The sequence below is a fragment of the Lepidochelys kempii genome, chromosome 1 (assembly GCF_965140265.1).
Source record: "Lepidochelys kempii isolate rLepKem1 chromosome 1, rLepKem1.hap2, whole genome shotgun sequence".
Taxonomy (NCBI): Eukaryota; Metazoa; Chordata; order Testudines; family Cheloniidae; genus Lepidochelys; species Lepidochelys kempii.
This window is the reverse complement of record NC_133256.1, coordinates 315,759,012-315,785,889: the sequence shown is the minus strand read 5'-3', so window position 1 is coordinate 315,785,889 and position 26,878 is coordinate 315,759,012. Positions and strand designations below refer to the sequence as shown.

Genomic DNA, 26,878 nt, shown 5'->3' with positions numbered 1-26,878 from the left:
CCGGGGAGCCCACGACAGACAACATGGAGAAATTCGCTATTGAGACAACAGCAGCAGAGCAGAGTTGCAGCAGAAGCAGTGGAGGACGACAGTTAGCAGTCCTAGTGCACCGTCTGCTGCCAGCAGCACCCAGGACACAACAGCGGTGGAGTGAGTGAGTTGAGCTGAGCCGGCTGCACACTTGCTGTGGTAATGGCGTCTGCGTGGAAAAACGGCGCAGAAAGATTGTCTGCCGTTGCTTTCATGGGGGGCGGGGGAGTGGGGCGACTGACGACATGTACCCAAAACCACCCGTGACAATGTTTTTGCCCCTTCAGGAACTGGGAGCTTAACCCAGAATTCCAATGGGCAGAGGAGAATGCGGGAACTGTGGGATAGCTCCATAAGTCGATGCTAGCCATGGTAGTGAGGATGCACTCCACTGACTTAATCCGCTTAGAGTGGACATGTGCAATCTACTGTATAAAATAGATTTCTAAAAATCGACTTCTTGAATATCGATCTAATTTCGTAGTGTAGTCATACCCTCAGTTGCATTCAAATCATAACAAGGTGGAATCTGGTGCTTCTCTTGTGAACTTACTCAGGACAAAAAGGAAAGGAGTACTTGTGGCACCTTAGAGATCTGATGAAGTGAGCTGTAGCTCACGAAAGCTTATGCTCAAATAAATTGGTTAGTCTCTAAGGTGCCACAAGTCCTCCTTTTCTTTTTGCGAATACAGACTAACACGGCTGTTACTCTGAAACCTGTCATTACTCAGGACAGGATCCCAAAATAAGAATTCTGTTCAAATGGTATCTTTAAAAATAAGATGTAAACTTTCTTATTAAGCACCGATTTGATAAGAACATTTTATATTCCTCTTTATAAAATCCAAATTATTTGCAAGAAAAATGTGATATATGAGAGACAGACACAATATCGAACTACCAATGGAAGCAACTAGCAAAAGGGAAGATTTAACCACATATTACAAAGCTGTAATTTTACTGAGGTACTCTGCAAATATTATAACTCTCAAGAATAGAGATCTTTTTTGTGTGGTCAGAAATCCAAAATGGAATTATAAACATACCAGATAATCCATAGCACTTTGAGAGACTAACAATGTAAAAATTCCTCTTCCCTGGTCAATACCTGCTGTGTTTTTTACTTATTTATTTATTTTTAAAAACAACTATCAGGATCTATTTGCCTGCATCTCTCATATCTGTTTTGCAATATGTTTCTAATTCTTTTCTAACTCATTTCTATTCCAGAGTTTAAATTTAAGCTATTTAAAATCCATAAAGGTATATGAATTTTTAACTGTACTTTTGACCTACTACATCACTTCTGAATAGTTATGTTAACATGTTTTTTAAAAATACATTTATTTCAGGTATATGTAATAAGTATATGTCTAACCACTATGCACTTTATTTATAAACGCATCTTTTGACTATTTTAAGATTCAAATGTATCTAAATCAATCTGATTTTTTTTTTTTTTTACTGTTTTAATTATCTGTCAGTAAGAAAGTTCAGAAACAAATGTTTTCAGTTTTAACAAGATTAGGGAGATAATTTAAGGAATCAGATTTGCTTAAAATTATTAAAATAGCTATTCTAAGAGTACTCAGAAATCACAGAATTAGACGAGAAGGCCAACTGCAGTTGTAGTTACATTTTTCTAACACTGTGCCTCCATATTGCAACAGTTTATATCTTTTGAAAAACATTTTTATCAAGCTAAGAGACTCAAACATGCAATTCCAAAGATGGCTAAGTGATGGAACAGTTAAGGATATTTGATTTTTTTTTTTTTAAATACCAGCTTTCAAACGACTTGCAAGCCTCAAGTGTACAATAGCTAGTCTATGTAAACACATGATCTCTAAGGTGCCACAAGTACTCCTTTTCTTTTTGCGAATACAGACTAATATGGCTGCTACTCTGAAACATGATCTTATTCTGGCTACCATAATCTCCCCCGTCCCCTCCCCCATTTTCTAATCCCACAAAACCAAACACCCTTGCCCTGTCCCCTGCACCACCCCTTCCTCTGAGGACCCCCTCAGCTCACTCCATCCCCCCACCCTCACTCACTTTCACCGGGCTGCGGCAGGGGGTTGGAGTGCGGGAAGGGGTGAGGGCTTCAGCTTGGGGTGCAGGATGGGGTTTAAGGCTGTGGAAGGCTGTTCGGGTGCAGGACGGGGGTGAGGGCTTTGGGAGGAAGTTAAGGTGTGGGAGAGGTTCCAACCTGGGGCAGGGGATTGGGGTGCGAGCTCTGGATGGGCAGCACTTACCTCAGGTGGCTCCCGGACGCGGCTGGCATGTCCAATTCCTAGGTGGAAAGATCAGTGGGTTCTGCGTGCTGCCTGTGCCAATGGTAGCTGTGGAGGCGGTGCTCGGGGTGGGGGCAGCACGTAGAACCCCTGTAGCCACCCCTGCGCCTAGGAGCCAGAGATGCCGGCCGCTTCCAGGAGCTGCGCAGAACTAGGGCAGGAAGCCTGCCTGAGCCCCGCTGACTAGACTTTCAGCGGCCCAGTCAACAGTGCTGACCGGAACCACCAGGGTCCCTTTTCAACTGGGCGTTCCGGTCAACCCTACTCTACCCCCAACCCTTCTTTCCTATTGTTTATTATATTCATATTCTGCAACCTTCTACTTCATTTCTGGCAAATTCCATCATCAATAAATTAAACAAAAAACAGCCTACAGTGCAGGGGTCAGAAGGAAGAACTACAAAAGGATGTGTTTAGTGGCCAAAATTTTCAGTATTGAGTGCCTGAAGTTAAGTGGCTGCACATGGATTAAAGACCCTAAGTATGAATAACACAACTTTCAAAAATACGGAGCCCCATAACTTTCAGTATAAAGTAGTACTTTTTAAAAAGTTTAATTTTGCTACCTCTTGTTGTATTTTCTTTAAAAAAAAAAAATCTCTCTCTCGCAGGAGCAAGGGGAAAGTAACCAGAGAATAGATTTTATGCATACTAAAGGTAACAGTATAGTTCATTTGCAGTGTATTAAACCTGTCCTGAAATCAGATCATAATAGAATATTACTTTCTACTGTGGTAATTTACATGACAAATGTAGGATATCTAATTGAAAGTGTTCAAAATAGTACTGATGTAAACACCAATTAAAATCTTACCTTCTTCTTCACCTTCTTGTTCTAATGCTGCACTTTCCTCTTCAAAACTTCCAATACCTGATTCTATCTGGGGAGGCTGGCTGTGTTGTTGACTTAGTTTGTTGCGAATAATGCTGATTTCTTTCTTTAACAGCTTTGCTCGTTTGCTCCTTGACCCACTGGATTTCATTGCACAGGTGAGATCAAGTTTTTCTAACAACTCTCTCAGCTGTTCTTCCAAGGACATATGCACTCTGTTAGCTGGATTCAGTAACCTATCCACTGAAGTCAAAACATGTGTAATTTAAGATATCTGTTAATAAGAATTTTTTTTACAAAAACTACTTGGAGAATAAATATTTGCTAAGTTTCATGTTTTGGAATTAAAAATATAAAAATAAAATCGGACTTTGGCCACAAGTTGAAGCAAGTTTTATAGTCTCACTATCACTAGTGAAAAGGTGCTAGTGTAAATTCCTGCTATGCCATTTGCTACAACTCTTGTTAGTTAGCATTTTTTGCTTCAGACATCCAGAACTGGAATAGCAGGGACTCTATAGGTCAGGACTGAGGTATACTAATAGAAAGGATGTATAATGACGCCTGACCCATAGTTCTACCAAATACTATTAATTCCTCCCCACTATAGTTATTTCTTCTCTTTTCATAGACTTACGTTTACTATTTTCTCAGTGCACAAGTCAAAATAAGACTTTTTGGGATTGCTCGTATTACAAGTGCAACTGATTATTATAACTGATTATTGAGTTTGTTTGCATCCTGCTTCATGTAACACCACTAAACAAAAATACTTCTGATTCAGCAAGCTACTTAAGCGTTTACATACGTTTAAGCATGTAAACAGTCCCACTGAACTACTCAAGTATGCCCATACATAAGTAACTTGTATATTTCAATGGGAGGACTCATGCACTGAAGTTAAGCACATGCTTAAGAACCTTGTTAAATCTGGGCCTAAATGTTCTGGAATCAGAATTCATTTGAAAAGTTTTTTCTTGATTATGGATGGGACAGAACTGAGAATACAGTTTAATCTTTCAAAGGTATGATGTATTCACAGTGCTACAAAATAGTAAAAAAAAATCTTTTTGTCGGTAAACTAAACAGGTATGACTTGAACATGTGTAAGAACTACATAGTCTGACTGCAGTAAAAAAGTGCCAGTTTTAAAAATTATTTTAAAAATTAAACTTTAAAAATGCAGCTAATGCTTCGATTATATTTCTTGAAAATTGATCGCTACAGTAATTTAGAAAGTTTCTTACCATCTTCCCAGGAGAAAGGCTGGGGTGATTCTAGTTTAGGCTGTTCAGGTAAATGCATTCCAGTTTCATTATTATAACCGATCCCCTCAGCATCTCGCCTAGCTTGTCTCAGAACAACACCTCCTTGATCTCTTAATCGCACTGCAGCTCTATAGAATATTGTATCCTTCGCATTGTATTTCATACAGTTATCTATAATAAGATTAAAATCTTCTTCAAACTCATTAAGGTTTCTATAGCCTTGGGAATCTAACCGTTTTCTCATAGTAGATAAATCCATGGGATGTTTTATATGATCCAAATAATCTGGAACCTACGAATAAATATTAAAACAGAAGATGTTTAAACTTGCAGCTGATATAACAATAAAATAATTGTACTGTGATGAACTAATCTAGATTTTTAAAATTTTAAGTATATTTTGTGAAATAAAGAAAGCAGAGAATCCAGTTTCTAATCTGAAGCCCTGACCCAGTAAAGTTTTATACACATGCTTAATTTTTCCCATTATGAGATTACACAAAGTAAAGATTAGCATGGGCATAAATCTCTGTAGGATCATGGCCTTAGTACTCTTACTGCCACATGTTTATTTATATATTGGTAGCCTGTTCAGATCAGTTAGTGGACTTCTAAAAGTGGAGCATGAACCTTGTGACTGACAATGAAACTTAAGTAACGCTATTAATGTATATCAAACAGTGTATTTTTGTGATTGTGGAGGGATTAAATAGTAGTATTTTTTTGCATGCAAGTTTCGCATATGAACTTGGTTTTCCTTTGGGAAATGTTGACCTTCCATCTCCAGAATAATTTAAGATGTAGTTTCTAGGATTATTTGAAAAACAGAAATAAAAATGAAGACACCTTTCCAACGTCCTTCATCAAGTAACATGACCACGACATGTTTACATCTATGTTTAAACAAATTAAATTTTAGACTGCAAAATGAGTTTCAAATGTCTTCCTATAATATAGGTCTATGTCTAAATACTACAGAATTATTTAATATTTTAAAAACAGGAAAACCAAGTCATAAATTCTCACTGAACTATTTTCATGTTCCCAGTCTACTTCTACTGGGGTTTAATTTGAACTTATTTTCAAATCTGCATATTGTAAAATAAATTTACTTCAAATATTTCCAATCCTGCAGTATAACTGAATAAAAAAAAATTAAATTCAGCTATCATGCTATGAACTATGATGAAAAGATTAATTGGAAAGGCACCTCCTTAAGGTTTACTGGCTGAGTAAATATTCGAGCAGAATCCTTTTCCTGCAGCTGGTCCAGAACTGATCGCAGCAGTACAGTGAATGGAGTCAACTGGAGCTCCATGGCGACCTGCTCAACCTTGATCTGAATAATGAAATATAAAAAACACCAAATAGTAAGTTATTTTCAACTAGAAGAAGTGCCTACAAATTACTTTTCTTCTCTCTCTCAAAAGCGTCTAATTCAAGTGAATTTGCAGCTTCACTTCCAAGGAGGGATTTTATCAGTTATCTGAATGCACTTTCAATCTGAGAATGATTATAATGCTAGTGCAGATTAAATTTAGTAATTTTTCAAAAATTATTTAACAGTTCTAAAGAAAACAGGCTACAAAAAAAGCGGCTTTATAGAACAAGACCAAATATACAAAAAAATAAGAAAAGGAGGACATCATAGAGATTAACAAATTTATTTGAGCATAAGCTTTCGTGAGCTACAGCTCACTTCATCGGAGAAACCAAGAAAAATACATTTTTTTTAAAACAGTGCAAAACTCAAACATGGTGCCACATGCAAGCTATGCCAAATGAGTTTATAGCACTGATATCCAAAAGTAAAAATATTACAATTCTACACCTAAGGTCTGTTCTACTTAAACTTCCAGAAAAAATAAAAGCTGTTTATAAAGATCAAAATCACTAATTACTTCAAAGGTTTGATCCTCCTATAGGGATAATCATATATTGTTTTAATAACTGTAAAGAAAGTTTTAAATAATCCTCTATAAAAAGTGGTTTCAGAATATTTTAAGAACATACTTCTAGTATTCAACATTAAAAGCAACAATTTCCTGGATAATCTTGATTTCAATATCAGTGATACTTTCGATATGAAAGATATCCTTTTAGACATCAATTGACTGATAAGGGGATGTATAGGACTTTGTTATCTTTTAATATATTAAGGCATTAAACTTCAGTATGTAGTCAAGACTATTACCAATGGACTATATTAACTCATAATAAAAGTGCAATTACATTCTGAAAAGTAATTTTGGAAAAATGTCATCCTGGGGTTTCATATTTAATATGTGAGTGATTCCAGAGCTCATGTGCCCCATTTACAACTAAATTGTGGTTTTTGTAAGTGCCAGCACTGCAAACTCAATTTTGGCTCTGAGAGTCATGCTGTGTTCTTTCCTTCTCACCTACCACCACCAGTATGAAGATTCTGCAGGCCAAATTATGCATTCCTTTACACTAGGGCAAAGCCACTGACTTCATTATGTTTATACAAGTGTAAACGACTGGCCCTTACTCCCACTGTGCTTCTTTGCCCTCTGTGTTGTCTCTACAGGATTAATAGGAATTAAAAATACCAATTATTTTTCACACAAAAGTGAATAAATGCAACACACACACTCTACTTCAGATCTGATGCGTAGAAAGGTGCTATTTTAATTTACTTAATAATGGACTGCCCAACATAATGGCCTAAATTCAGTCTAAATTCTTTATACTATGCGTGATTTTGTTATTGTTTAACATCAATGAGACAGACAGTAGAGTCTTTTTCCTTTAAAAAAGAAATCCATCAGCAATCTTCCTTTTTCCTTCAACAAAGTTTCACCAAATTGAAGTTATCCATTTACCTGTTCTCTTTTTAATTTTTCACGTTTACGTATAAGTTCAATCAACAAACGTGCTCTCTCCAGATCATGGCGCAGCCTTTGCCAGTACTTTAACTTCTCCTTTAGGGCTTGCATTTCTTCATCATCTTCTCTCTGTAAGAAAATAACCATAGTTTCTAAAGTTGGAACATAACAGGAAATGCCAATTATTTTTTACTTATTTCTAAAAACAGCAAACCATTCTCTATTTTTGGCAATTCAAATATTGCATTCAAAACAATTATGGTACAAACCTCCCGCTCCCTTACAAGCCAGTGTATTTCCTTACTACTTCTAAATTCCTTACCTGGGAGTAAGGTTTGACTGCTTTCGGTTTCACACTATTTATTATTATTCTAAATAAATGTTTTTATGATAGTGCTCAAGGACCAACTAAATACAGGGCCACACTGTGCAAACGAAGAGTAGTAGACAGTCCCTGCCCTGAAGATATTATAATCTAAACAGAGAAGGTAGAAAGGAGGGCAAAGGAGGTAGAATACACAAGCAGAATGAACAATGTGCCAACAACAAATGTTTTAGTTCCATAATTGGGCGGGGTGGGGGCGGTTGTTGGTTAGGAGGGGATAAACTCAACAGAAAGAAAAGGGAAGGAAAGGCGGGGTGAGAAAGACTGGGCATAGGAGAAGAATGGGTTAGGTATGGTGTGAAGCTGAGCTGAAGAGATTGAGGGGGAGGATTGAAGCAAAACAGCCAATCAGCATATGACAGAGAAAGTCCAGTCAAAACTGTAGAAAGTTATCCTAATGTCCAAAGGAACAAAGGTCCCTACTTCTGCTGCTTCTCCTCTACCAGCAGGAGTCTCTTGCTGGTTCCTCTCTGTAGTCCCCATCCCCCACCCCAAGGCCACATGGGAGGCAAAGGCGGCCCCACCTGAGTCCTAGTGTACTCAGTCTCCCCTGCATGTTTGTGGGTCCAAGGAAGTGCTGGAGGGGAGGATGGCCCCATCTGGTCCCATCTGGTTACTTTTAAGACAAAAATGAATTTACTTTAGAAAACAAATGGCAGCTGAGATACCAAAAAGTATATGAATCTGGGTCCAAAACTCCTGGACCAGCAGGATTTAGAAGCATTGCAAGAAGCAGTCCTGGTAAAAGAAGCAATTCTTGTCATCTCAACTGACCCCCTTTTGTAAGCTAAGGAGTAGTGGTGACTGGGCACCACGAATGCTGTGACTTTGAAGAATTGGAAACAAAAATCAACCCTCCCACACACTCTCCAGTAGTGGGTAGCAAGGGAGGGAAAACCTTAGACTTGGAAGAGGGATAAAGTTAGAAAGCTATTCTGACTATAGATTCAATGGATTAGAACCCTGAAAGTTTCAGCTGCAGGAGGCAAAAGAACAATTTCAACAGAAGATCAATTAACAAAATATATGATAAGGATATGTAGAAAATAATCAGTTCAAATAGATAATAAGATTAAACCAGATTAAAACAAATTGATAGGCTTTATGAACCCGTGAACATAGGTCTCCTAAGTATCTCTAGAAAGACTAATTGTGTAATATATGAAGTATTTAGCTATAATTGAACAAATATGAAGGAAAAATATTGATAACGCTGTATGGAAGAAACAAACAGTTACAAAAGAAGAGGAAGAGATTATTCAGGGTATTCAAAAAGGAAAAGCAAGTCACCTGGAAAGTCCTGAAGTTAGACCTTAATCAGGAAACAGAATGATCTACTTACAGAATACAGAGTATCAGATTTTACAAAGATATTTTGGAGCTAATTGAAAATTTTGTCAACTTGCCTGGAACTGTCTTCTGTTAGATGATTAGCAGTGCCTAACAAAATGGGCTACAAACACAGTTGGACACTTTAGGTGCTTCCAGAATAGAAATAATAAAAAACAATAAAATCAGGGATTCATTAAATTTGAAATATATATCTATAAAAACAAGGGAAATGCTTGGGAGAACCGTGAAAATACAACACGGCTCAACACAAAAGCTGTCAAATGCACAAACTGAAATAATCTCTCATCTTTCAATTTTAGTAATATTAATATAGGTTCTTTGTAGCAAGGGTAGATGATTTTTTTCAGACTTTAGTGTCATTTTTAAGTTATGTCACTTGAAGACAAAAAGGAGGTGGCAAGAGCCAATGGGTCTGCGATTTTGTGATTTTTTTTAAAAAAAACAAACATCTCAGCACAATAATGTATTGTTTTACAGAAGTTATGGTAAAACAGGACAGCCATATAGTTTATTTATCAAAATGCTTACAATTACAATTTCAAGACATGTAAATCTCTCTGACTCCTCTGCTAAAGTTAAGAATTCTCATCTATCAGCTGTTTTTTCTCTCTCATCAGGCCAATCTGTAAACAATGGTTTGTTCCTCTTTCCAAATTGCAAAGAGGCACAGAACAGAATCAGACTCAAATATAAGCAAAAAGGAAAAATAGCACTAACTTCATAAAGTTTGAACGTGAGAATTTTGAGCCAACCTCTTTATTCCAATAGGAACTCTGATGGTCAAGTAGGAGACCCACTAACGAGAATTTTTATTTCTAAATTTTTAAAAAGAGCATTTCTCTACTAGCAGGGTCTGCACTAGCATTAGTTCTTAGTGTTCCCAAAAGGTCCATCATCTGAATCTCAAATAAATCCTGAGTGCTTGCAAAAGACTCAGAAATGGGTAACTGCCTTGTGTGTTGTAGAGGCTCCCTTCTCTTGATGAACAGAGAAACCTTATTTTTAATACAAAGTGGCCTCATGGCAGCTAGACAGGAAGACGCCTCAAAGATGCATAGGCTTCTTCGGGCTTGTCTACACGGGCACGCTAAACCCCTAAATCGGCGCTGAGATAGATGCAATGGCATTGATTTAGCGGGTCTGATGAAGACATGGTAAGTTGATGGCAGAGCACCCTCCCGTCGACTTTATTAGTCCAGCTCTCCGAGAGGCGGAAGCTAAAGCAGCGGGAGATAGTGCAGTGTTGACACCACGTTCAGTTGATGTAAGCTGTGTCGCTGAGGAGGGCAATTTTTTTACACCCCTGAGCGACGTAACTTACATCAACTTAATGTAATCAATGTAGACTAGGTCTTAGATATGTATTTACTTACACCCTCGGAGAAGAGTAAGGCGATTTGAGATACCTTTCAGGTCTCATTTTAGTGTCTAACAAAAAAAATTTCTGATATGCGTAATTTTTTTGTTCTGTCAACATCCTTAAATATGGATCTCCAGAGTTCCTTTTTTCCAAAAATCTCTTTTCTGTGGCAAAAACAAAAAGATGTCCTGCCTGACATGAAAGGAAAGAGAAATTTAGGAAGAAAGGATGTGATTCTCCTTTGAATAATCTTATTCTGACTGAAAACCAATTATTCCATTCTCTGCAAAAATCTCTACTTCCCCAACCTGCTGGGTCAAAATAATTACCAATACTAAAAATCATTTTTAGAACAGGAAAAATTGATTAATATCCTCATGGTCTTGAAAAGTGTTAAAGGCCAAGGAGTATTTCTACTGTCCAGGAAGGGACAGTGGGCCTAACAGTAGATCACAGAGTTTGTTCTAAGGAAGTTCATCACTGGGATTTAAACCTTAATGAATCCCATGGACCTTTTACCTAGCTGTTTGGGATCATTATGAGCAATGTCACCATAACTGAAAGCCTCCTTCAGGGCTGAACTAACTGACAGCGGGGCCACACCAGCCCCCAATGCAGCCCAGGTTGTTGAAGAAACACAGGTAGCTTAAGGCAACATTTGCCCTCACAGAGTTAAACCTTCTCTATTGTGCTTCCTGTGACATCTAACAGAATATGACCACTGAGTTCTACTCCCAGCTCAGTCAGGCATGACCTTGTGTAACTTCTTAGTTACACCCCACATCCGTAAAATGGAGGAAGTGATACTTGCTGGTGTTAAAACAAGGGTTATAAGGTTAAGTTCTATAATAAAGTTTCATAGATTGCAAGGCCAGAAGCGACTACTGTGATCATCTAGTCTGACCTCCTGTATAACACAAGCCATAGAACTACCCCAAAATAATTACTAGAGCGTATCTTTTAGAAAAAGATCCAATCTGAATTAAATTTCCTGTGATGGAGAATCTACCACGACACATGGGAAATTGTTCCAATGGCTAACTTTGCACACAGTTAAAAATCCGTATCTTATTTCCAGTCTGAATTTGTCTAGCATCAACTTCTAGCCCTTAGATAATGTTATACCTTTCTCTGCTAGATTAAACGTGTATTCCTCACATAGCTACTTTCACACTATAGTCAAGTCACACCTTAACCTTCTCTTCTCAGCTAATCAGATTAAGGTCCTTTAGTCTATCACCATAAATCATGTTTTCTAATTCTTTAATCATTCTTGTGGCTCTTCTGTGTACACTCCACAATGTTTAAACATTGTGGAGTGTACACAGTTCACACCAGTCAGTAGAAGAGTTCAGGGTTTTCTCCTTGTATCCAGCACACCTTCTTCCAATGGTTAAAATAGATACATCTCCTTCAATCCAACAAGCTCTGATGAACACGTGCAAATGGTGATTTTCAGAGGCTTACAACATGGCCAAATGTGGTCAGATTTTTCACTGGGACAGCAAAAGAGAGAGCTCTCTCATGCTGGAACCATCCCTTTGTGAAGTTCCAACTGCAAACTTTGGAGGCACATAAATTCTTCAAAAAATAGTAGGAAAAAAATTTTTAAACTAGAAAAGCTACCCATTTTTTTCTTAACTTCATTCTCAGAAACGACAACCATTTTTTCTGAGTTCTGGTCCACACACAGAACTTAAGTCAGCATAACTCAATTTCTCTGGGAGCCAGCATGTATTCACACACACATACACACTTATCTCTCATCAACAGATCATTGGACTTAAACAGATTTAATCAATCCAGTTCTAAAAAAAACTGGAAGGAAGCAGAGAATGTGCATGGAAGATTTAAGCTCTCACAACTGAAGTGTAGCAGGGCGAATACGAAATTGAAAACAGGAACTCATAATCAACGTCAGTGAAATACAAATGTAAGTGTCATTAACAGCACCGCCTATAATATAAACATTAAAATAAATTTACCAGTGCAATTACTGGTAAACAACTGCCAGACTGCACACTTGAATGTGCCTCAACTGAGCAACAGTCTTTGGCATCAGCAACCTCTCCTGTGCTTTTCTTTTCCAAACCGATGTAATTGCATTTGTTTCAACACCAAAAGTCTGCACAATCCAGTTCTCCTAGGAAGCAAAAATTTTAAATTTCTTAACTTTTCCAACTAAGTTCACAGCCATATCATGTTATGCATATTTTTTGCATTGAACTGAATTAAATTATATCACTACTTCTACTTTTGATTAGAAGTTTATAAATATTTTAAATTTTTGCTGATTTCCTGCTATTAATCTGGACTTTATATACTGTGCGCCACACTGTATTAAATTCTTCAGCAGGGTCCCCTGATTTCTACAACATGTTGACGTTTCTGTGGTATCTTCTAGTGAATTCAAAAAATAGAGTTTAAATGTATGGAGTGTAAAACTTTAAATTTAAAAAAGTAATTTATCACTGTAATTAACTGCCTCAAAAAGTCACTGCCACATCAAAATGTGATGACGCTTCATTGATCACAAAAGAGACGTAAGGAATCATGAAATCTTCTGCTGATTGTTGGACATCGAATTGTTCAATTAAAAATAAATGACAGAAGGGAGAAAAGGGTGGGTAGTAGAGCACTTCAGGTGACTCCCAAGCAGTAACCGCATAAGGAGGTGGAAGGTTTGCACCAGAGTTCAATTCAGAAGACAAAATTGCACCACCTACAGCAGCATCTGATTTTGCCACAGGTACCAAAACATAATGATTAAAATAAGTCTGAACAGACGACCACGTTGCCGCTCTACCGCTGTCTGCAACTGGTACATCCTTAAGTTAGGCCATAGATGTTGGTAGTGCTCTTCCAGAATGTGCTGTCACTCCTGAAGGGGGCTGAACATGAGTTCTGTCACAACAAATTTTAATATAATCAGAGATCCATTTTGATAACCTATGTTTTAAAATTACTGAATCTGTGTTTCTGTATAACAATGGACACAAATATTCTCGGAGATCTTTTTAATAGTTTGGTCGTATCTAGGTAGAAGGCTAATGCCCCTCCTGACATCTATTGGAATATGGTTTTCTGGCAGTTTTGGAAAAAAAAAAACTGGGAGGTGAATGGTTTGATTAATATAAAATTCTGAGGACACCTTAGAAATTAAATTAAACTACTTTTTTAAATTAAAAAACTTGGATATGCCTGTAGTGACACTTTCTCTCTGGTGAATACCCTAAACGAGGTCTGCCATTAAGGTCCCCCAGTTCTCCCACCCTTGGGACAGAAGTGATTGCTATCAGGAAGACTGTCTTCATTGATAAATCTAATAAGGAACACATAGCTAGTGGCTTAAAAGGGTGTTTCATGATATAATTAAGAACTAGGTTCAAGTCCTTGCTTGGAATAGGATCTGTGATTTATGGGGAGATATTCAATAAATCTCTTAGGAATTTTGCAATAGTTAGGTGAGCTAAGAGTGAAAAAAAAAACCTATAGGTGTGTGAAAAGTTGTTACTGCTAAGTGAACCCTAATGGAATTCAAAGAAAGTCCTGATGCTTTCAGTTCCAGTAGGTAATCCAATACCCTGTGAAGAGGAGAGCAAGTCGGCTGTGAATACTGTTACACCAAAGATAATATTTTCTTTCCTGGAGATAAGTATTTCTTATAGATTCTTTTCTACTATTTAATAAAACATGTTGTACCTCTGACAAACAGGATCTCTCTATTGCAGAGAACCTTTGAGGACCCATGCTTGGAGCCTCAGAATCTGCAGGCTGGGGTGAAATGCTCAGCCAGCATCCTGAGTCAGTAGGTGAGGACTGATCAGAAGCCTCCTTGAAGGGTGAGAGATTAGTCTGATCATATATAGATACCAGACCGGTCTTGGCCATACTGGTGCAATCAGTGTCACTCTGGATTGATCTTGGTTTCTTACTGAGAACCTTTAACAGTAACAATGTAGGTATATGCACACAGAAAAGTCCTTTCGTCCATGAGATGAGGAATGAGTCCACTGTAAATTGGGGCCTCCTCCCTCCAGAGCAATACCTGATGCATTTTGTGCCGGCTGCCATGGCAAACAGATCAACCCCCAGGCTAAGAACACCTTGTGGAAGAATCTGGAGTTCAGTTCCCATTCATAATTTAGAGGAAAATGTCTGCTGAAGTCATCTGCTATGGTGTTCTGAATATCTAAGAGGTAAGAAGCTGAGATGACTATGTGGCTGGCTATACACCAATTTCAGGGTTTTATCGCTTTGGCACAGAGATGGTGATGGTTGATATGCATGCCACATTGTCGATCATTTATCTTTACTGACTTTGACTTGATTAGTGCTAAAGAAGTGTAGACAAGCATTTTTGAGGGCTCTCAATTCCAGAGACTGATGTGGAGAAACTGCTCTTGTAATGACCATTGTCCCTGTACATTGTGAGGTCTCAGATGTGCCCCCATCCCAAAAGTGAAGCATCTAATGTAGGGGGAATCCACAAGAATGGAACACCTGTGCAGTTCTGTTCCAGGCCTTCCACCAGTTGAGTGCTTGTAGAACCCACTGCGGAACAGAGAGTAATCTGCCAAGACTGTGTACTTGGTTTGCGAACCATTCAGTCGTCCCTGTAGACCTTGGAGGTGTAATCTGGCATGCTGCACTAAAAAGACGCATATTGGACATGCCCTAGCAGTTGAAGACAATCTCTTAGTGTTGCTTGAGGACTTCCCTGAATCTTTCAGATGAAATTCGCTAAGGCAAGAAATGTGCTGGACAGTAGATATGCTTTGCCTGTCACTGCATCCAGGGATATGCCTATGAAATCTGGATGCTGTACTGGAGTCAAAATGGACTTTTCGAGGTTGATCTGAAGAGGAACAGGGGGGGAGAATGGGTAGGAGATTTGAAATGGATAGTGTAACCAGATGTTATTTCCAAAACCCATTTGTACGATGATATATGCTCCCATGCGTCCTGAAAATGGGAGAGGCAACATTCAAAAGGAGGATAAGATGTTGCAGCTGTAAGACCTTGTTGGTTGGATGGTTGAGATTCTCGACCAAGTCATCAAAACTGTCATGTGCGGGACACGGATGGCTGAGAAGATGTATCTGTAACTGAAGGAGGGTTTTTTTGTTTGTTTGTTTGTTTTTTTGAGTATCTTTGTTTCTTCACCAGGGGATTCAGACGGATATCTGGCACAAAGAGCATGTCCTGTATCGGAGACCTACCAAATCTCCTCTTATTGAGAAGAGTGTAAATCCCTAGGGATTGAAATATGGCTCTCAAGTCCTTTAAAGTGTGGAGAGATGTATCTGTCAAGTTCACAAGGTTGTGACTGCCAAAGGGGATATCTTTGACAGTACTCTAAACCTATCTTGGAAAGCCCAACAGATGTAGCCAAGATGCTCTTCTCATGACTACTGCAGTGGAAATAGACCATGCTGCAGTATCTGCTGCATCCAAGGAGGCCTGGAGCGATCTCTTAGTCAGGAGCTGACCTTCCTGTAGAATGGACTTAAACTGGTCCTGATGTTCTTCCAGCAGCTGCTCAATAAAAGAACTGAATTTATCACCATTTAAATATAGTCATATTTGGCCACGAGTGCCTGATGTTTTGCTATCCTGCACTGAAGTGTGGCTGAAGCATATGATTTGACCAAAAAGATTGAGTCTCCTGTGGTCCTTTGAGTTATATTGTCTGCCTCATTCATTAATGGTGTGCATGACAATGGAATTTTGAGTTGGGCGAGAAAATAGAAACTCCGATTTCCTAGCTGGAACATAATACTTTGTAACTACTCTCTGGCAGGAAGGCAGTGCGATAGCAGAGATTTACCAAACCATCTTAATGGGCTCCACAAGAGCTTCACTGACTGTAAAGGCAATCTTGAAAGACTTTCAAGTGTGTAAAATATCTAGAAATTTATGGTGGGACTCCTAAACCTCCTCTAAGGGAATCTGCAGCATGTCAGCAATCTACTTCATCAGTTTAAGAAAATGCCTGAACTCATCTGTCAGAAGATGGTGGAGTTATAGAGTTTCATCAGGAGAGGAGGAAGAAATATTAGTAAGAGGTGCAACCTCCTTATTGGCCCTTGCTTCTTGCTCCTCACAGGTCTGTTCCTCTGGGATAGGTGGTGCAAAGGGGCTCTTCTCTGTTCTCTCTGGTGTTGCGAGGACCTTGATGTAAACTGTTGGTGACACAATGCCCACGGACCCCAACAACAGCACTCCGGGGCCCAAAAGGTATAGGTGGAGGTAGCCATCTGTGTTCCTGCCGTGTGGGTGTCATCTGAGGTCTGTCCTCGTACACTAGTATAGAAAGGAAAGTGATCTGTTCTAGAATAGGCAGGGGAACCTGTACCAAAATTTGAGAGTGTGATGAGTCCTTTCCCGCATATTCTAAGGGGGGGGGGGGCAGTTGTTTGGCTTGAAGAAGAGATGAGGGGGAACGTGGTGCCCTAGGTCATAAAGGAGTCATTGACCAAGAGAGTCCTGATATTGACAAACACCAAGCACTCGATAACAGAGGGGGGGACTGGCTCAGAAGACATTATTAGAACCTTAGGGTACCTAAATCTTTGCATTACTGATGGTATCAAAGACTGGACCAAGTGGGAACCTGTGGAGAACAGCTTCGATACTAATGCTGCTTGTATGGAACGCTTAGTACTATAGGTAGGTGAGCAGTCTTTGATACCACTGATTTTCTTGTTCTCAGTTCCACGTACTGTTCAGGGATGGGCTTGATCTTTTCAGTCTTGTCTTTGCCGCTCTGGGTACTGGTATCCAAACTCAGTACTGAGTCTGTCTTAGAGTACTGACTCCTCTATGCCTTTGCTGTGCTAGCCTCACGCGGAGCCTGCATGGAACTCCCCTTGGGACCTGAAGTTTCCGTGGCCTTCTTGGACGTTTATCCTTACCTCTTTCGGCTTAGAGGCAGATGTAGATGAGGACTTTGGTCCTGTAGATGTACTCAGTGTTGCAGTACCACCTACATCTCTACCAGCGTCCAGTGACCAAGATGTCCATGTGGGGACAGCACTAGCTGTACTGGGCAGTCTATGCACAGGGGGTCCCCCTGCTCCTGGATCCAAAGCTGGACATAAAGCTTGCTCCATGATTAGGAGTTTAAACTTTATTTCTCTATATTTTCGGGATCTACCCTTGAAGGAAGTGCAGATCTTGCACTTCCTGAGGAAATGAATATTACCCAGACAACGGAGGAACTGGGAGTGTCTGTTACTTACTGAAATAGCCTGACGACAGGAGAGACATCTCTTGAATCTCAGGGAGCTCAACATTCCAGAGCAAAACGAATGACAAGGTAACCCTTAGAAGGGGAAATCTATATAACTATCTCTATGAATATAAAGTTGTGTGTGGTGGGTTGCTGGTTTTTTTGGGAGGGGTTAGAAAAAACAAGGGTAACAATTGTTCCAACAACCATAACACTAAGGTAAGTAACAATAAGAGATTGAGAAAAAGCTAAATATTAGCGAACAAGTCCATAGACTCTGTCTTGGGCCAAAGGTAGATGAGAAGGGACAGAGTGGTTTGCCTTCTGCAGACCCATACAGCCTCAGCACAGTGCCCAGAAAGGTGTGGGATATATGACTAGGCCATACAGGGACTGCTACCAAAAATCTCTGATCAAAGGCACAGGCACAGCTGAAGCTGAGCATCCACAGGGACACTATTTGAAAAAGAACATTATATTCAGGTTTCTATTATTAGTCCTCTTCTATACTAGGTACTTTCAATCTAGGAAAATCATTTTAAACAACTTTAAAATGTTTGTAATTTCTCCTCCAACCTTACAGGTGCATAAATAAAACTGACACTTGAAAATATTATAACCCTCTTTTGAAGGAGTTACTTTTGAGTCTGAAGAAATAAGGAACAAATAAAACTTCAATCTTTCTATTTCATTTCAAAACAATTGGAGGCTCATCATCTACCAAATATATTTCACAATCTGTTTGTATGAGGCAGCTACTCCCTAAGGCGAAATGAAAAGAAAGTGTAAAAAGTTCTCACTCTCATTTGTTGGGCATTAACTAAAATGGACCAATGGCCTCTTCAGTTGAAACAGCTTACGTACAACCAATCTCAGTTTCTAATTAGGGTTCTTGTTTGTGGAATTTATTTTCAGATTAAATCTTAAAAAATCCTATTATGAAATTTTATTACACTGAGATTTTATCTTTATTGGTTAATCCTAAACTACAGAAACAACTCACAACAATGCAGGAAACACCAAACCTATTTAAAATTTTTTTTATACCAAATTATTATAAAGAGCAGTATGTATTGACATTTAGATGCTTAAAAGGATACATACATTGTGGTATCTGAAGTTGCTTGTTAAATACTTAAAGTACAACCTGCACAACTTAAAAGTAAAAAAGCAGCTGTAGCAAAAAGTGTTTAATACTGCCACACAGGCAAGCTAAAGGGTCGCTGTTCAAGGGTTACAAATCAAGTTTTAAAAACGTATGTTTAGTATACATCTTTATTTCAGTTAAATCTCTTTAGGCTGTAGCAATCTGTTGATTGACCTAATATTTGAGCACATTTTAAAAGAGAAGTGACTCATTAAGATTAATCCATTATATTAAATCACGCCAATATTTTCTAATATTTGACTTTAAAATTTTGAACATAAGCATCCAGAGTTCACTGTTACATTTTCAGCAAGCTGTTCCAATACACCCATTTTTTGTAAAGTGGATATGTTCTCCCCTCCCCCCCACACACAGAATTCTTAGTCAAGAATGGCTGAACCATGTTTTCATTAAGCTCAAAAAAAAAAAAAAAAAAAAAACCAATCAACTACACACTCACCTTTGGAGAAAGGCACAGAATTTCTCAGTTCTGCAGAATTTCAGTTTAGCAAGCAAAAGTTTTTGAAAGTGAGTCAGAAGAGGGGTTTAAAATGAAAACACTTCAACAATCTAAACTATAGTTGTTGATACAATTGGAGTGCCAATATAGAGTGCTTTCATCCTGCCATTAAAATTCCATTATATTACTCCTGGGGAAATTCTGTGACAAAAGATTAAAAAGTCTGCGCATAATATTTTAAAATTCTGCAAAGTTCTGCATATTTTATTTGTCAAAACAACACAATATAATCACACCAGTTACAATTATTTTGGTAAATTATTTCAAAATGCCTGTCAGTAAGTATGTCTGTAACTATACAGACAACAAAAAAGATTCCTCCAGGAGTAGAGTTAAAGAAACCCTTATGACAACCCAGTTCCTCTTTCTCCATTGGGTGTCTCAGAATGGGTGTGTCACACTTGCCTGCTGGGCACCATCTTGGGGCAAAACTCTGCCACTCCAGCCTCAGACACACACACACACCCCCCCTCTCCCCCAGAGCAGAGCCTGCTGCGGAGCACTCTGCAGCCCAGACACCCACATCCCTCCCTCCCCAGAACCCAGCTGTGGGGTGCCCCTCCCAGCCCAGACACCCTCTACCCCCAAAGCACAGCTACCCACAGCCCCTACTGCCCAGAGCCCAGGGATCCAGAGAGAGAAACAGCCTGATGCTGGGTGCCAGGGTTGTACAGAGTTTCCTGCACACCACATTCTTCCTTCAGGACATGCTGGGAACTGCAGCTGCCTGGAAACCTCCAGCTCCCCCTTTCCTTCTCCCCAGCAGTGTCCTGTATTTGCGAGCTGGAGAGTCAGACTCTGATGGGTCCAGTGGCCCCTAGCGATGGCCAGCAGCTCTGCAGTACCAATTCTGCCAGGAAAAATGAAATTCTGTGCAGAACATTAATTCTACACAAATTCTGCATTGCTCAATGGTGCAGAATTCCCCCAGGAGTACTATGTAGTACTTGCCAATTAATTTAAATTATTCACTGTTAAATATTACGAAGTTTTAAAATGTATGATTCGAGACATCATCCCAAAAGCAGAATTATTTTGTGTTTTCTTTCCCATCCACCAATTAATGGGACCAACTTTTTCAGAAACAGAAGCCTAAAAAGCCTTATGTCCATACTTAAGCAATTGTCCTGATTTTTAGACATGCTGGGCACACACATAGCTCCCACTGAAGTCACTTTAAAATGGGGGATTTTTTTAGTTGCAAATACTTCATTAATGTGTAACATTATGTCTTCTAAGCTGGAATTTCTAGTATTTAAAACTAGAAGATTACACAAGACTTTTATAGTTGTACAGTTTATCTGTTTTATAGTGCAATGAGCTATTCAATTTCTGACCCAATTTAGATTAGTGAGACATTATTCAAATAGTCTTCTATAGGAGCTTGATCCTTCACCCATTGACTTCAGTGGTGCAGGATCAGTACCTAGTTGTGTAGAACATCAAAAATTCAAAATCTAAGATATTTAAAAAATCAAAATTACACATTAAAAAAATTCTACACCACCAGAATGGGGAAGTAAGAAGAGAGGAGAAAGATAAATGACTGGCTGATTTATATCCAATGTCTATTCTAGCAGAGAATTTGTCAGTCTTATCAATCAGCTATGTTACCTCTATAAATAACTACTTTGGATGTCACAATCTGCATCAATGGGGTTTTCATAAAAGAAAAAGAGAGAAGAAATGTGAGAAGGGGAGAAAGGGACAAAGAGAAGAACAAAGGAAGTGACAAAGCAACAATGATCATAAACCCCCCCAAGTCAGGCTACCAGCGAGTGATATATTAGCAAATAATAGTACAGTATAAACAGTGTTCTTGATGCACTGAGGGAAATTTTCACTTTAATAGTTTTTTTATATAATCATAATTTAAATGACAATATAAAATTACACAAAACTCTTCTGATAAAGAGTTCTTCATGAAAAGAGCACAGCTTTAAAAGTAAAGACTACTTTATAACTAATTATGGGGCTCACTTTTAAGTAAGAGCACAAACTGAAAGAAACAGTCACATATATTCTCAGCTCTTTTTAAAAAAGACCAAAAAACTCCTGCATTTTTATCCATGCAGGCTGAAATCTGCACTGCGTGAACCATCCTGAATCAGAGTGGGGGAAGGCTCTGCCCTCATGATTCAGATTGCAGGATTGGGGCGTTAACTCATTTACAGAATCTACTAAGGACTTAAAATTAGACACATTTTTAAGCACGTCAAGACCCAAGGTCAGGGTTATGTGTTATTTGCACAGGAGATGACGACCTCACAAACCCCTGAAACAAAGTACAAGTTGCTTCCTACTCCTGATTAAGACCCTGAAATTGGATGGCAAAGGATAATATTTTTTTCTTTTGTTTTTCATGTACTTCATTTTCTAAATATATTTATAATTTTAAGTCAACCTAAATGTGATTTTGCTAGGGTGCAATGTGCAAAAAGCCAGTACAAGGCCTTTGTATAATTTTAGTCCCACTTAAGGCATCATAAAATGGTTTTAGGAGTATTGAAATGGTACATCGATCTCTGCTGGGTTCTCTGCATTGGGGGGAATTTCACCCTGGACTGTTTATGGCTTAATTCTGCTGCCACCAAACACCAGGAGCAGGAGAAAGCCTTTGGGATTTAAAAAAAGTTTCAGGTCATGTTTATATCATCTTGATTTTACATAGCATTTTTCATCCCCGTACATCTCAAATCACTTTACAGAGAACATCAGTATCATTATCCCCAATTACAAATCAGGAACTGAGGTACAATGAGGGGAAGTGACTTGGCCAAGGCCACCCAGCAGTGCAGTAGCAGAGCTGGAGAATGAATCTGAATTGTCTCCTGAATGCCAATCCACTGCTCTAATCACTAGATAACCCTGCCTTCCCCCATTTGTAAAATATACCTCCAAAAGCTTTCCTTATTTTCTTTTCCATTTGGCAACCACTGAATTTGCTTCATGTGTTTCCAATGGATCTTAAAATAAAAAATGCATTTTTGGGTCTTTATTAGTGTACCATAGGTGTAAAACACTCAGACCCTGATAATGAGTGGGATACAATAACCTGAATATTATTATAGATGATGTACGAAGAATTTGGCAAACAGTATTTCCCTGCTACAACATACCCAAGATAAATACAAAAAAATATTTTTGTAATCTAATGAGGCCTAAAAAATATTTGTCAAGACTAAATGATCTTAAATTAGAATTCAGAGGACATTATCCATCAGATGATAATTTAAAGGAAAATCAAATTTTATTCAAAGCTAGTTTCCTAGAAATTTTTCTTGTGTTTTCTTTACAAAATGAAATTAAATTAAAAGACTTGAAATCTGTGTTTTGAGTAAAAAGTGTGCTACGTACCTGTTGTATGTTTCTTTGTGACTGTAAACTGGACTGCAGCCTTCTCAACAGAGGAACACCATTCCTAGACAGTCTTTTAAGTAACCAGTAACTGTGTACTCTTTCAACAAACTGCTTCTTCCGTTGAATGGCCACCTGATTCATAATTTTATTTAATCTAAAAACGTGGAAAAACTGAAAGTTTAATTTTTGCAGCAAAGCATCAAACATGTTTTTGGTTATGGAAATTAAATATCAAAATTTTCATTTCTATCAAGATATTTTGTGTACTACAACAATATTGCACTAACATTTATTATAAAATCTCTTTGGACTATATTGCTCTTGGTGCAATTTTATCTGATTGCTAAAATAAATAAAACCTTTAACAGCAACTACTCAACATTTTAGTTTCTATCAAATTACAAATTATGATACTAATATATGAAGATGTGTAAATTTTCATGAGTTACTAACCCAGGCATAAAAAATGATCTCAGATTAGATCTGACAGTAAAATCTCAGCAGTAGAATTTTTTTTTAAAAAATGTTGACACTTAATCCTAAACCCCTGTAATTAATTTTCAGGGCCATAAAGCCCTATACAAATTTTCGGATGAATGTTTTGTGCCTTCATTACTTACTATTTTATGTTTAGTTTATTTTTTAAAAAAGAAGATGGATTTTTAGCTTTTTCTAAACATTTAAAATGCACCTTAGATATTAAAATATGTCAAAAAAACCCTCCTCTAGATTTGTTTTTTCTTAAGTGCCTAGAAGAGAGACTTTTCCGAAGAAAAAAGCAATATGAAAATTAAAACATCAGAACACTGATGCCATAGTTGTGCACACACAGCCTCAATGGAACGTATGTAAACAGGAGCTGCAAGACTGGGTCATCAAATAGCAATTATGGGACACTTTCTAAAGGTAAAAAAAAAAAAAAAATTTTAAAGATTCTTAAAAGAGAACATGATCTATTTCGTTCAGTTCAGTAGTCTTAAACTAAAAAAGTTATTAATTTCTTAGTGGATAATCCATGTCATGTATTTACAAAAAAGTTTATAAATGTAAAAACAGGTTACTCACCTTCTGCTCCACTTCAGGTACGCATGTGCCTCTCGAGCCCTTGATCAGAGATTTTCCATTAGCAGTGTCTGTTTGGCCTGCACATGCGCTCTAGACAACCCTGTGCCACAAGAGTATCTAGGGCTGTGTGGGCGAACCACCCTCAGTTCCTTCTCTAGTCAAACATCCAGCAAGAACAGTCCAAAGCAGAGGGGAAGGAGGGTGAGTAGTGGAGCACCGACAGGGACACACACCTCAAAGAACCACAGTTACTGCACAAGGTGAGAAACCTTTTCTTCTTCTATGAGTAGCGTCCCTGTGGGTGCTCCACTTCAGGTGACTCCCCAACAGCATCCTCACATGGAATCAGAATCAAGACCAGGACTGAAGATCATACAACAGAACCAAGTTCCGCACCAGCTCTGATGGACCAACGCACAATTTAGAAAATGTATGTGCTGAAGCCCATGTAGCAGCGCTGCATATCTCAGACACTGAAATGTTTCTGAGTAGCACCGTGAAAGTTGCTTGTGATCTGGTAGCGTCCTATAATCATTTGCAGAGGCAAAACACCAGCTGCATTGTAGAAAGCAGTAATACACCCACAGATCCATCTCAACAGTCCTCTGAAGAGATTGTGGACCTCTCTGAACTTTCTGCATTGGAGACAGAGTCTAGGTGATTTCCAAAATTGTTTGGTCCTATCCAGATAAAAGGCCGATGCCCATGGTACATCTAACATATGAAGAAAAGTCCCCTGCCGAGATTTATGTGGTTTAGGGAAAAAATACAGGTAGATGAATCGAATAGGATGCTCCCAATCTAACAGTGATGTGTCCATTGTCACAATTATTGTTGGAACTGGGCAGATGAAAAAGACACCTGCACAGACTTTGTGCTGATCTTTCCACCAATCCATGGAGTTCCCCACCTGGCAGGGAACTGTGACCTGTTTATCCAACTTAACTCTGGTTGAGGAATAGGACTTCATGAACCAGCCTTGAAAGTAGCCAAGGTGTAATCCTGCATGCTTGGTCATGAAGGTGCAAGCTGCCACATGACCCAGGAGCTGTAAGCCATTCCTTACTATAGTACTAGGGCTTCCCTGAATTGTCCAAACCAGATTCAAAGTTGTTAATCTGTCTGTGAGAAGGAAGTCCCTGGCTGCCAAAAAATCCAAATATGTCCCAAGGAATTGTATTCTCTGTACCGGGACTAACTTGGACTTCTTTACGTTTAGTTGGAGACCCAACTCCTGGAAGAGGGAGAGACCTGGGTGTAAGTTAGTATGGCTTCATAAAATTGGCCCTTATGTAACCAGTTGTCGAGATATGGGAAAACTAAAATTGCTTCTTACAAAGATAAGCAGCCAATCCTGCTAAACCCTTCGTGAACACCCTTGGGGCTGGAAAGAGATCTGGACAGGACCAAACAATTTTGAAACCACCTAGTCTTTGTCGCCAACGTAGGAAGATCAAAGGGGTCCACAATCTCTTCAAGGGACTGCTGAGATGGACCTCTGGTGTGTTACTGCTTGCTACAATGAAGCTCGTGTTTTGCCTCCCCAAAGGATAATAGCGCACTATACCAGATCATGAGTACTCAGTAATGAAAATGATCCCAGCCCATGGTGAAGCACAGGTATCTGATGTGTGCCAGAACCACCATCTGGAACTTTTCAGACTTTACAAATTTGTTCAGTCATCTTAGATCTAAGATAGGTCTCCACTCTCCAGCCTTCTTTGGCATGATAAAAGGGAGTAAAACCCTTTCCCCTGAGGGGATGGGACTGGTTCTATTGCTCCTAAACAAAGGAGGGAGTGTACCTCTTGACTTAATACAGTCTGGTGAGAAGGGTCCCTGAAGAAGGATGGAGAAGGGGGATGGATGTGGAGGGATGTGAAATGGATGGTGTACCCCGATGTTATAACATCCATGACCTGTTGTATTATGCTGCCAGGCCTATTGGAAATGGGAAGGGTAGTCTCCTGAAGTGGTGAAGGAGACAAATGGTTGCAGCTTGCAAACTAGAGGTGAGGAAGAAGTCGAGCCCTCAACCAATCTGTCAAAATTATTGTTTTGATAATGACTGGGTACTAGTGAAGGAGGGTAGGAAGTTCTTTTTCTCTGGAATCTGTCTTTTTCTAGCAGGTTCAGTGGCTCTGTGAAAACAAAAGTACTGACTTGAGTGCAATCTCTGGGCAGTCTGAGACCTGCTAAATCTCCTCGTTTGTAGGGGTGTATATATCCAGAGACCTCAACGTGGCCCTGGAGTCCTTCAGTTTTTGCATGGACCCATCCATAGCTCCCAAGCAAAGCTTCTGATCATCAAATGAGAGATCCTCAATCACATTCTGAGACTCTCTCAGGAATCTCGACAACTGTAGCCACGACACCCTGCACATGAGTGCAAGACAAGTAGTAATTCTTCCACTCTACTCAGCACTGATAAGGCCTCAACTTGAGTACTGTGTCCAGTTCTGGATATCACACTTCTGGAAAGATATAGACAAACTGAAGAAAGTCCAAAGGAGAACAAAAATTATTGGAAAACATGACTTATGAGGAAAGATTCAAAAAAACTGGTTTGTTCAGTCTGGAGAAGACTGAGTGGGGACTTCAATATGTAAATGGTTGTTATAAAGATGAAGATGATAAATTGTTCTCCTTAACTACCAAGGACAAGAGAAGTAGTAAAGGCCTTACATTTCAGAAAGGGGGATTTAGGTTAGACATCAGGAAAGCTTCCTAACTGTAAGAGTAGCTAAGCATTGCAACAAATTATCTAGGGAGGTTGTGGCATCTCTGTCATTAGCGGTTTTTAAAAACAGGTTAGCCAAAAAACCTGTCAGGGACGGTCTAGAATAGATAATACTCAGTCCTACCTCAATGCAGGAGATTGGATTAGATGACCTATCAAGGTCCCTTCCAGTTCTACATTTCATTTCTTGGGGTCCACGGCACCCAAGGACACTTGGACAGAGATTTTGGCTAAAAATTCTACTTAATGAGGACCTGGAATTGTTTTCTATGCTCCTGTCGAAGATGTACAATAAAGGATGCAAATTTGTTGTAATTCATGTAGTCATACTTGGCCATTGTTGCCTGATAGTTTGCGATCTGAAATCTGAAGGTCCTGGATGAGGAGGCCTCCCATCATGAAGGTTTTACCTTTTCTGGTCCTTGGCATAAGGAGCAG

The 26,878-nt window shown here is 38.9% G+C and overlaps 1 protein-coding gene across 9 annotated transcripts in view; it reads right to left on the bottom strand.

Annotated features, from left to right (window-relative positions):
- The window catches only part of BRD1 (bromodomain containing 1), a 106,313-nt gene that overhangs the window by 53,898 nt on the left and 25,537 nt on the right, over window positions 1–26,878 (bottom strand). For 5 of the 9 annotated variants that reach the window (XM_073328328.1, XM_073328329.1, XM_073328331.1 and 2 more), the window contains exons 3-7: window positions 22,633–22,789; window positions 7,274–7,405; window positions 5,638–5,766; window positions 4,407–4,719; window positions 3,142–3,402 (exon numbers count right to left, since the gene is read on the bottom strand). In XM_073328328.1, coding sequence (XP_073184429.1) covers window positions 3,142–3,402; window positions 4,407–4,719; window positions 5,638–5,766; window positions 7,274–7,405; window positions 22,633–22,789 — 992 coding nt within the window. Of the gene's footprint in view, window positions 1–3,141; window positions 3,403–4,406; window positions 4,720–5,637; window positions 5,767–7,273; window positions 7,406–8,185; window positions 8,278–12,359; window positions 12,472–22,632; window positions 22,807–26,878 lie in introns of those variants that run through there. The other 4 variants (XM_073328334.1, XM_073328333.1, XM_073328336.1 and 1 more) reach the window with 4 other exon arrangements.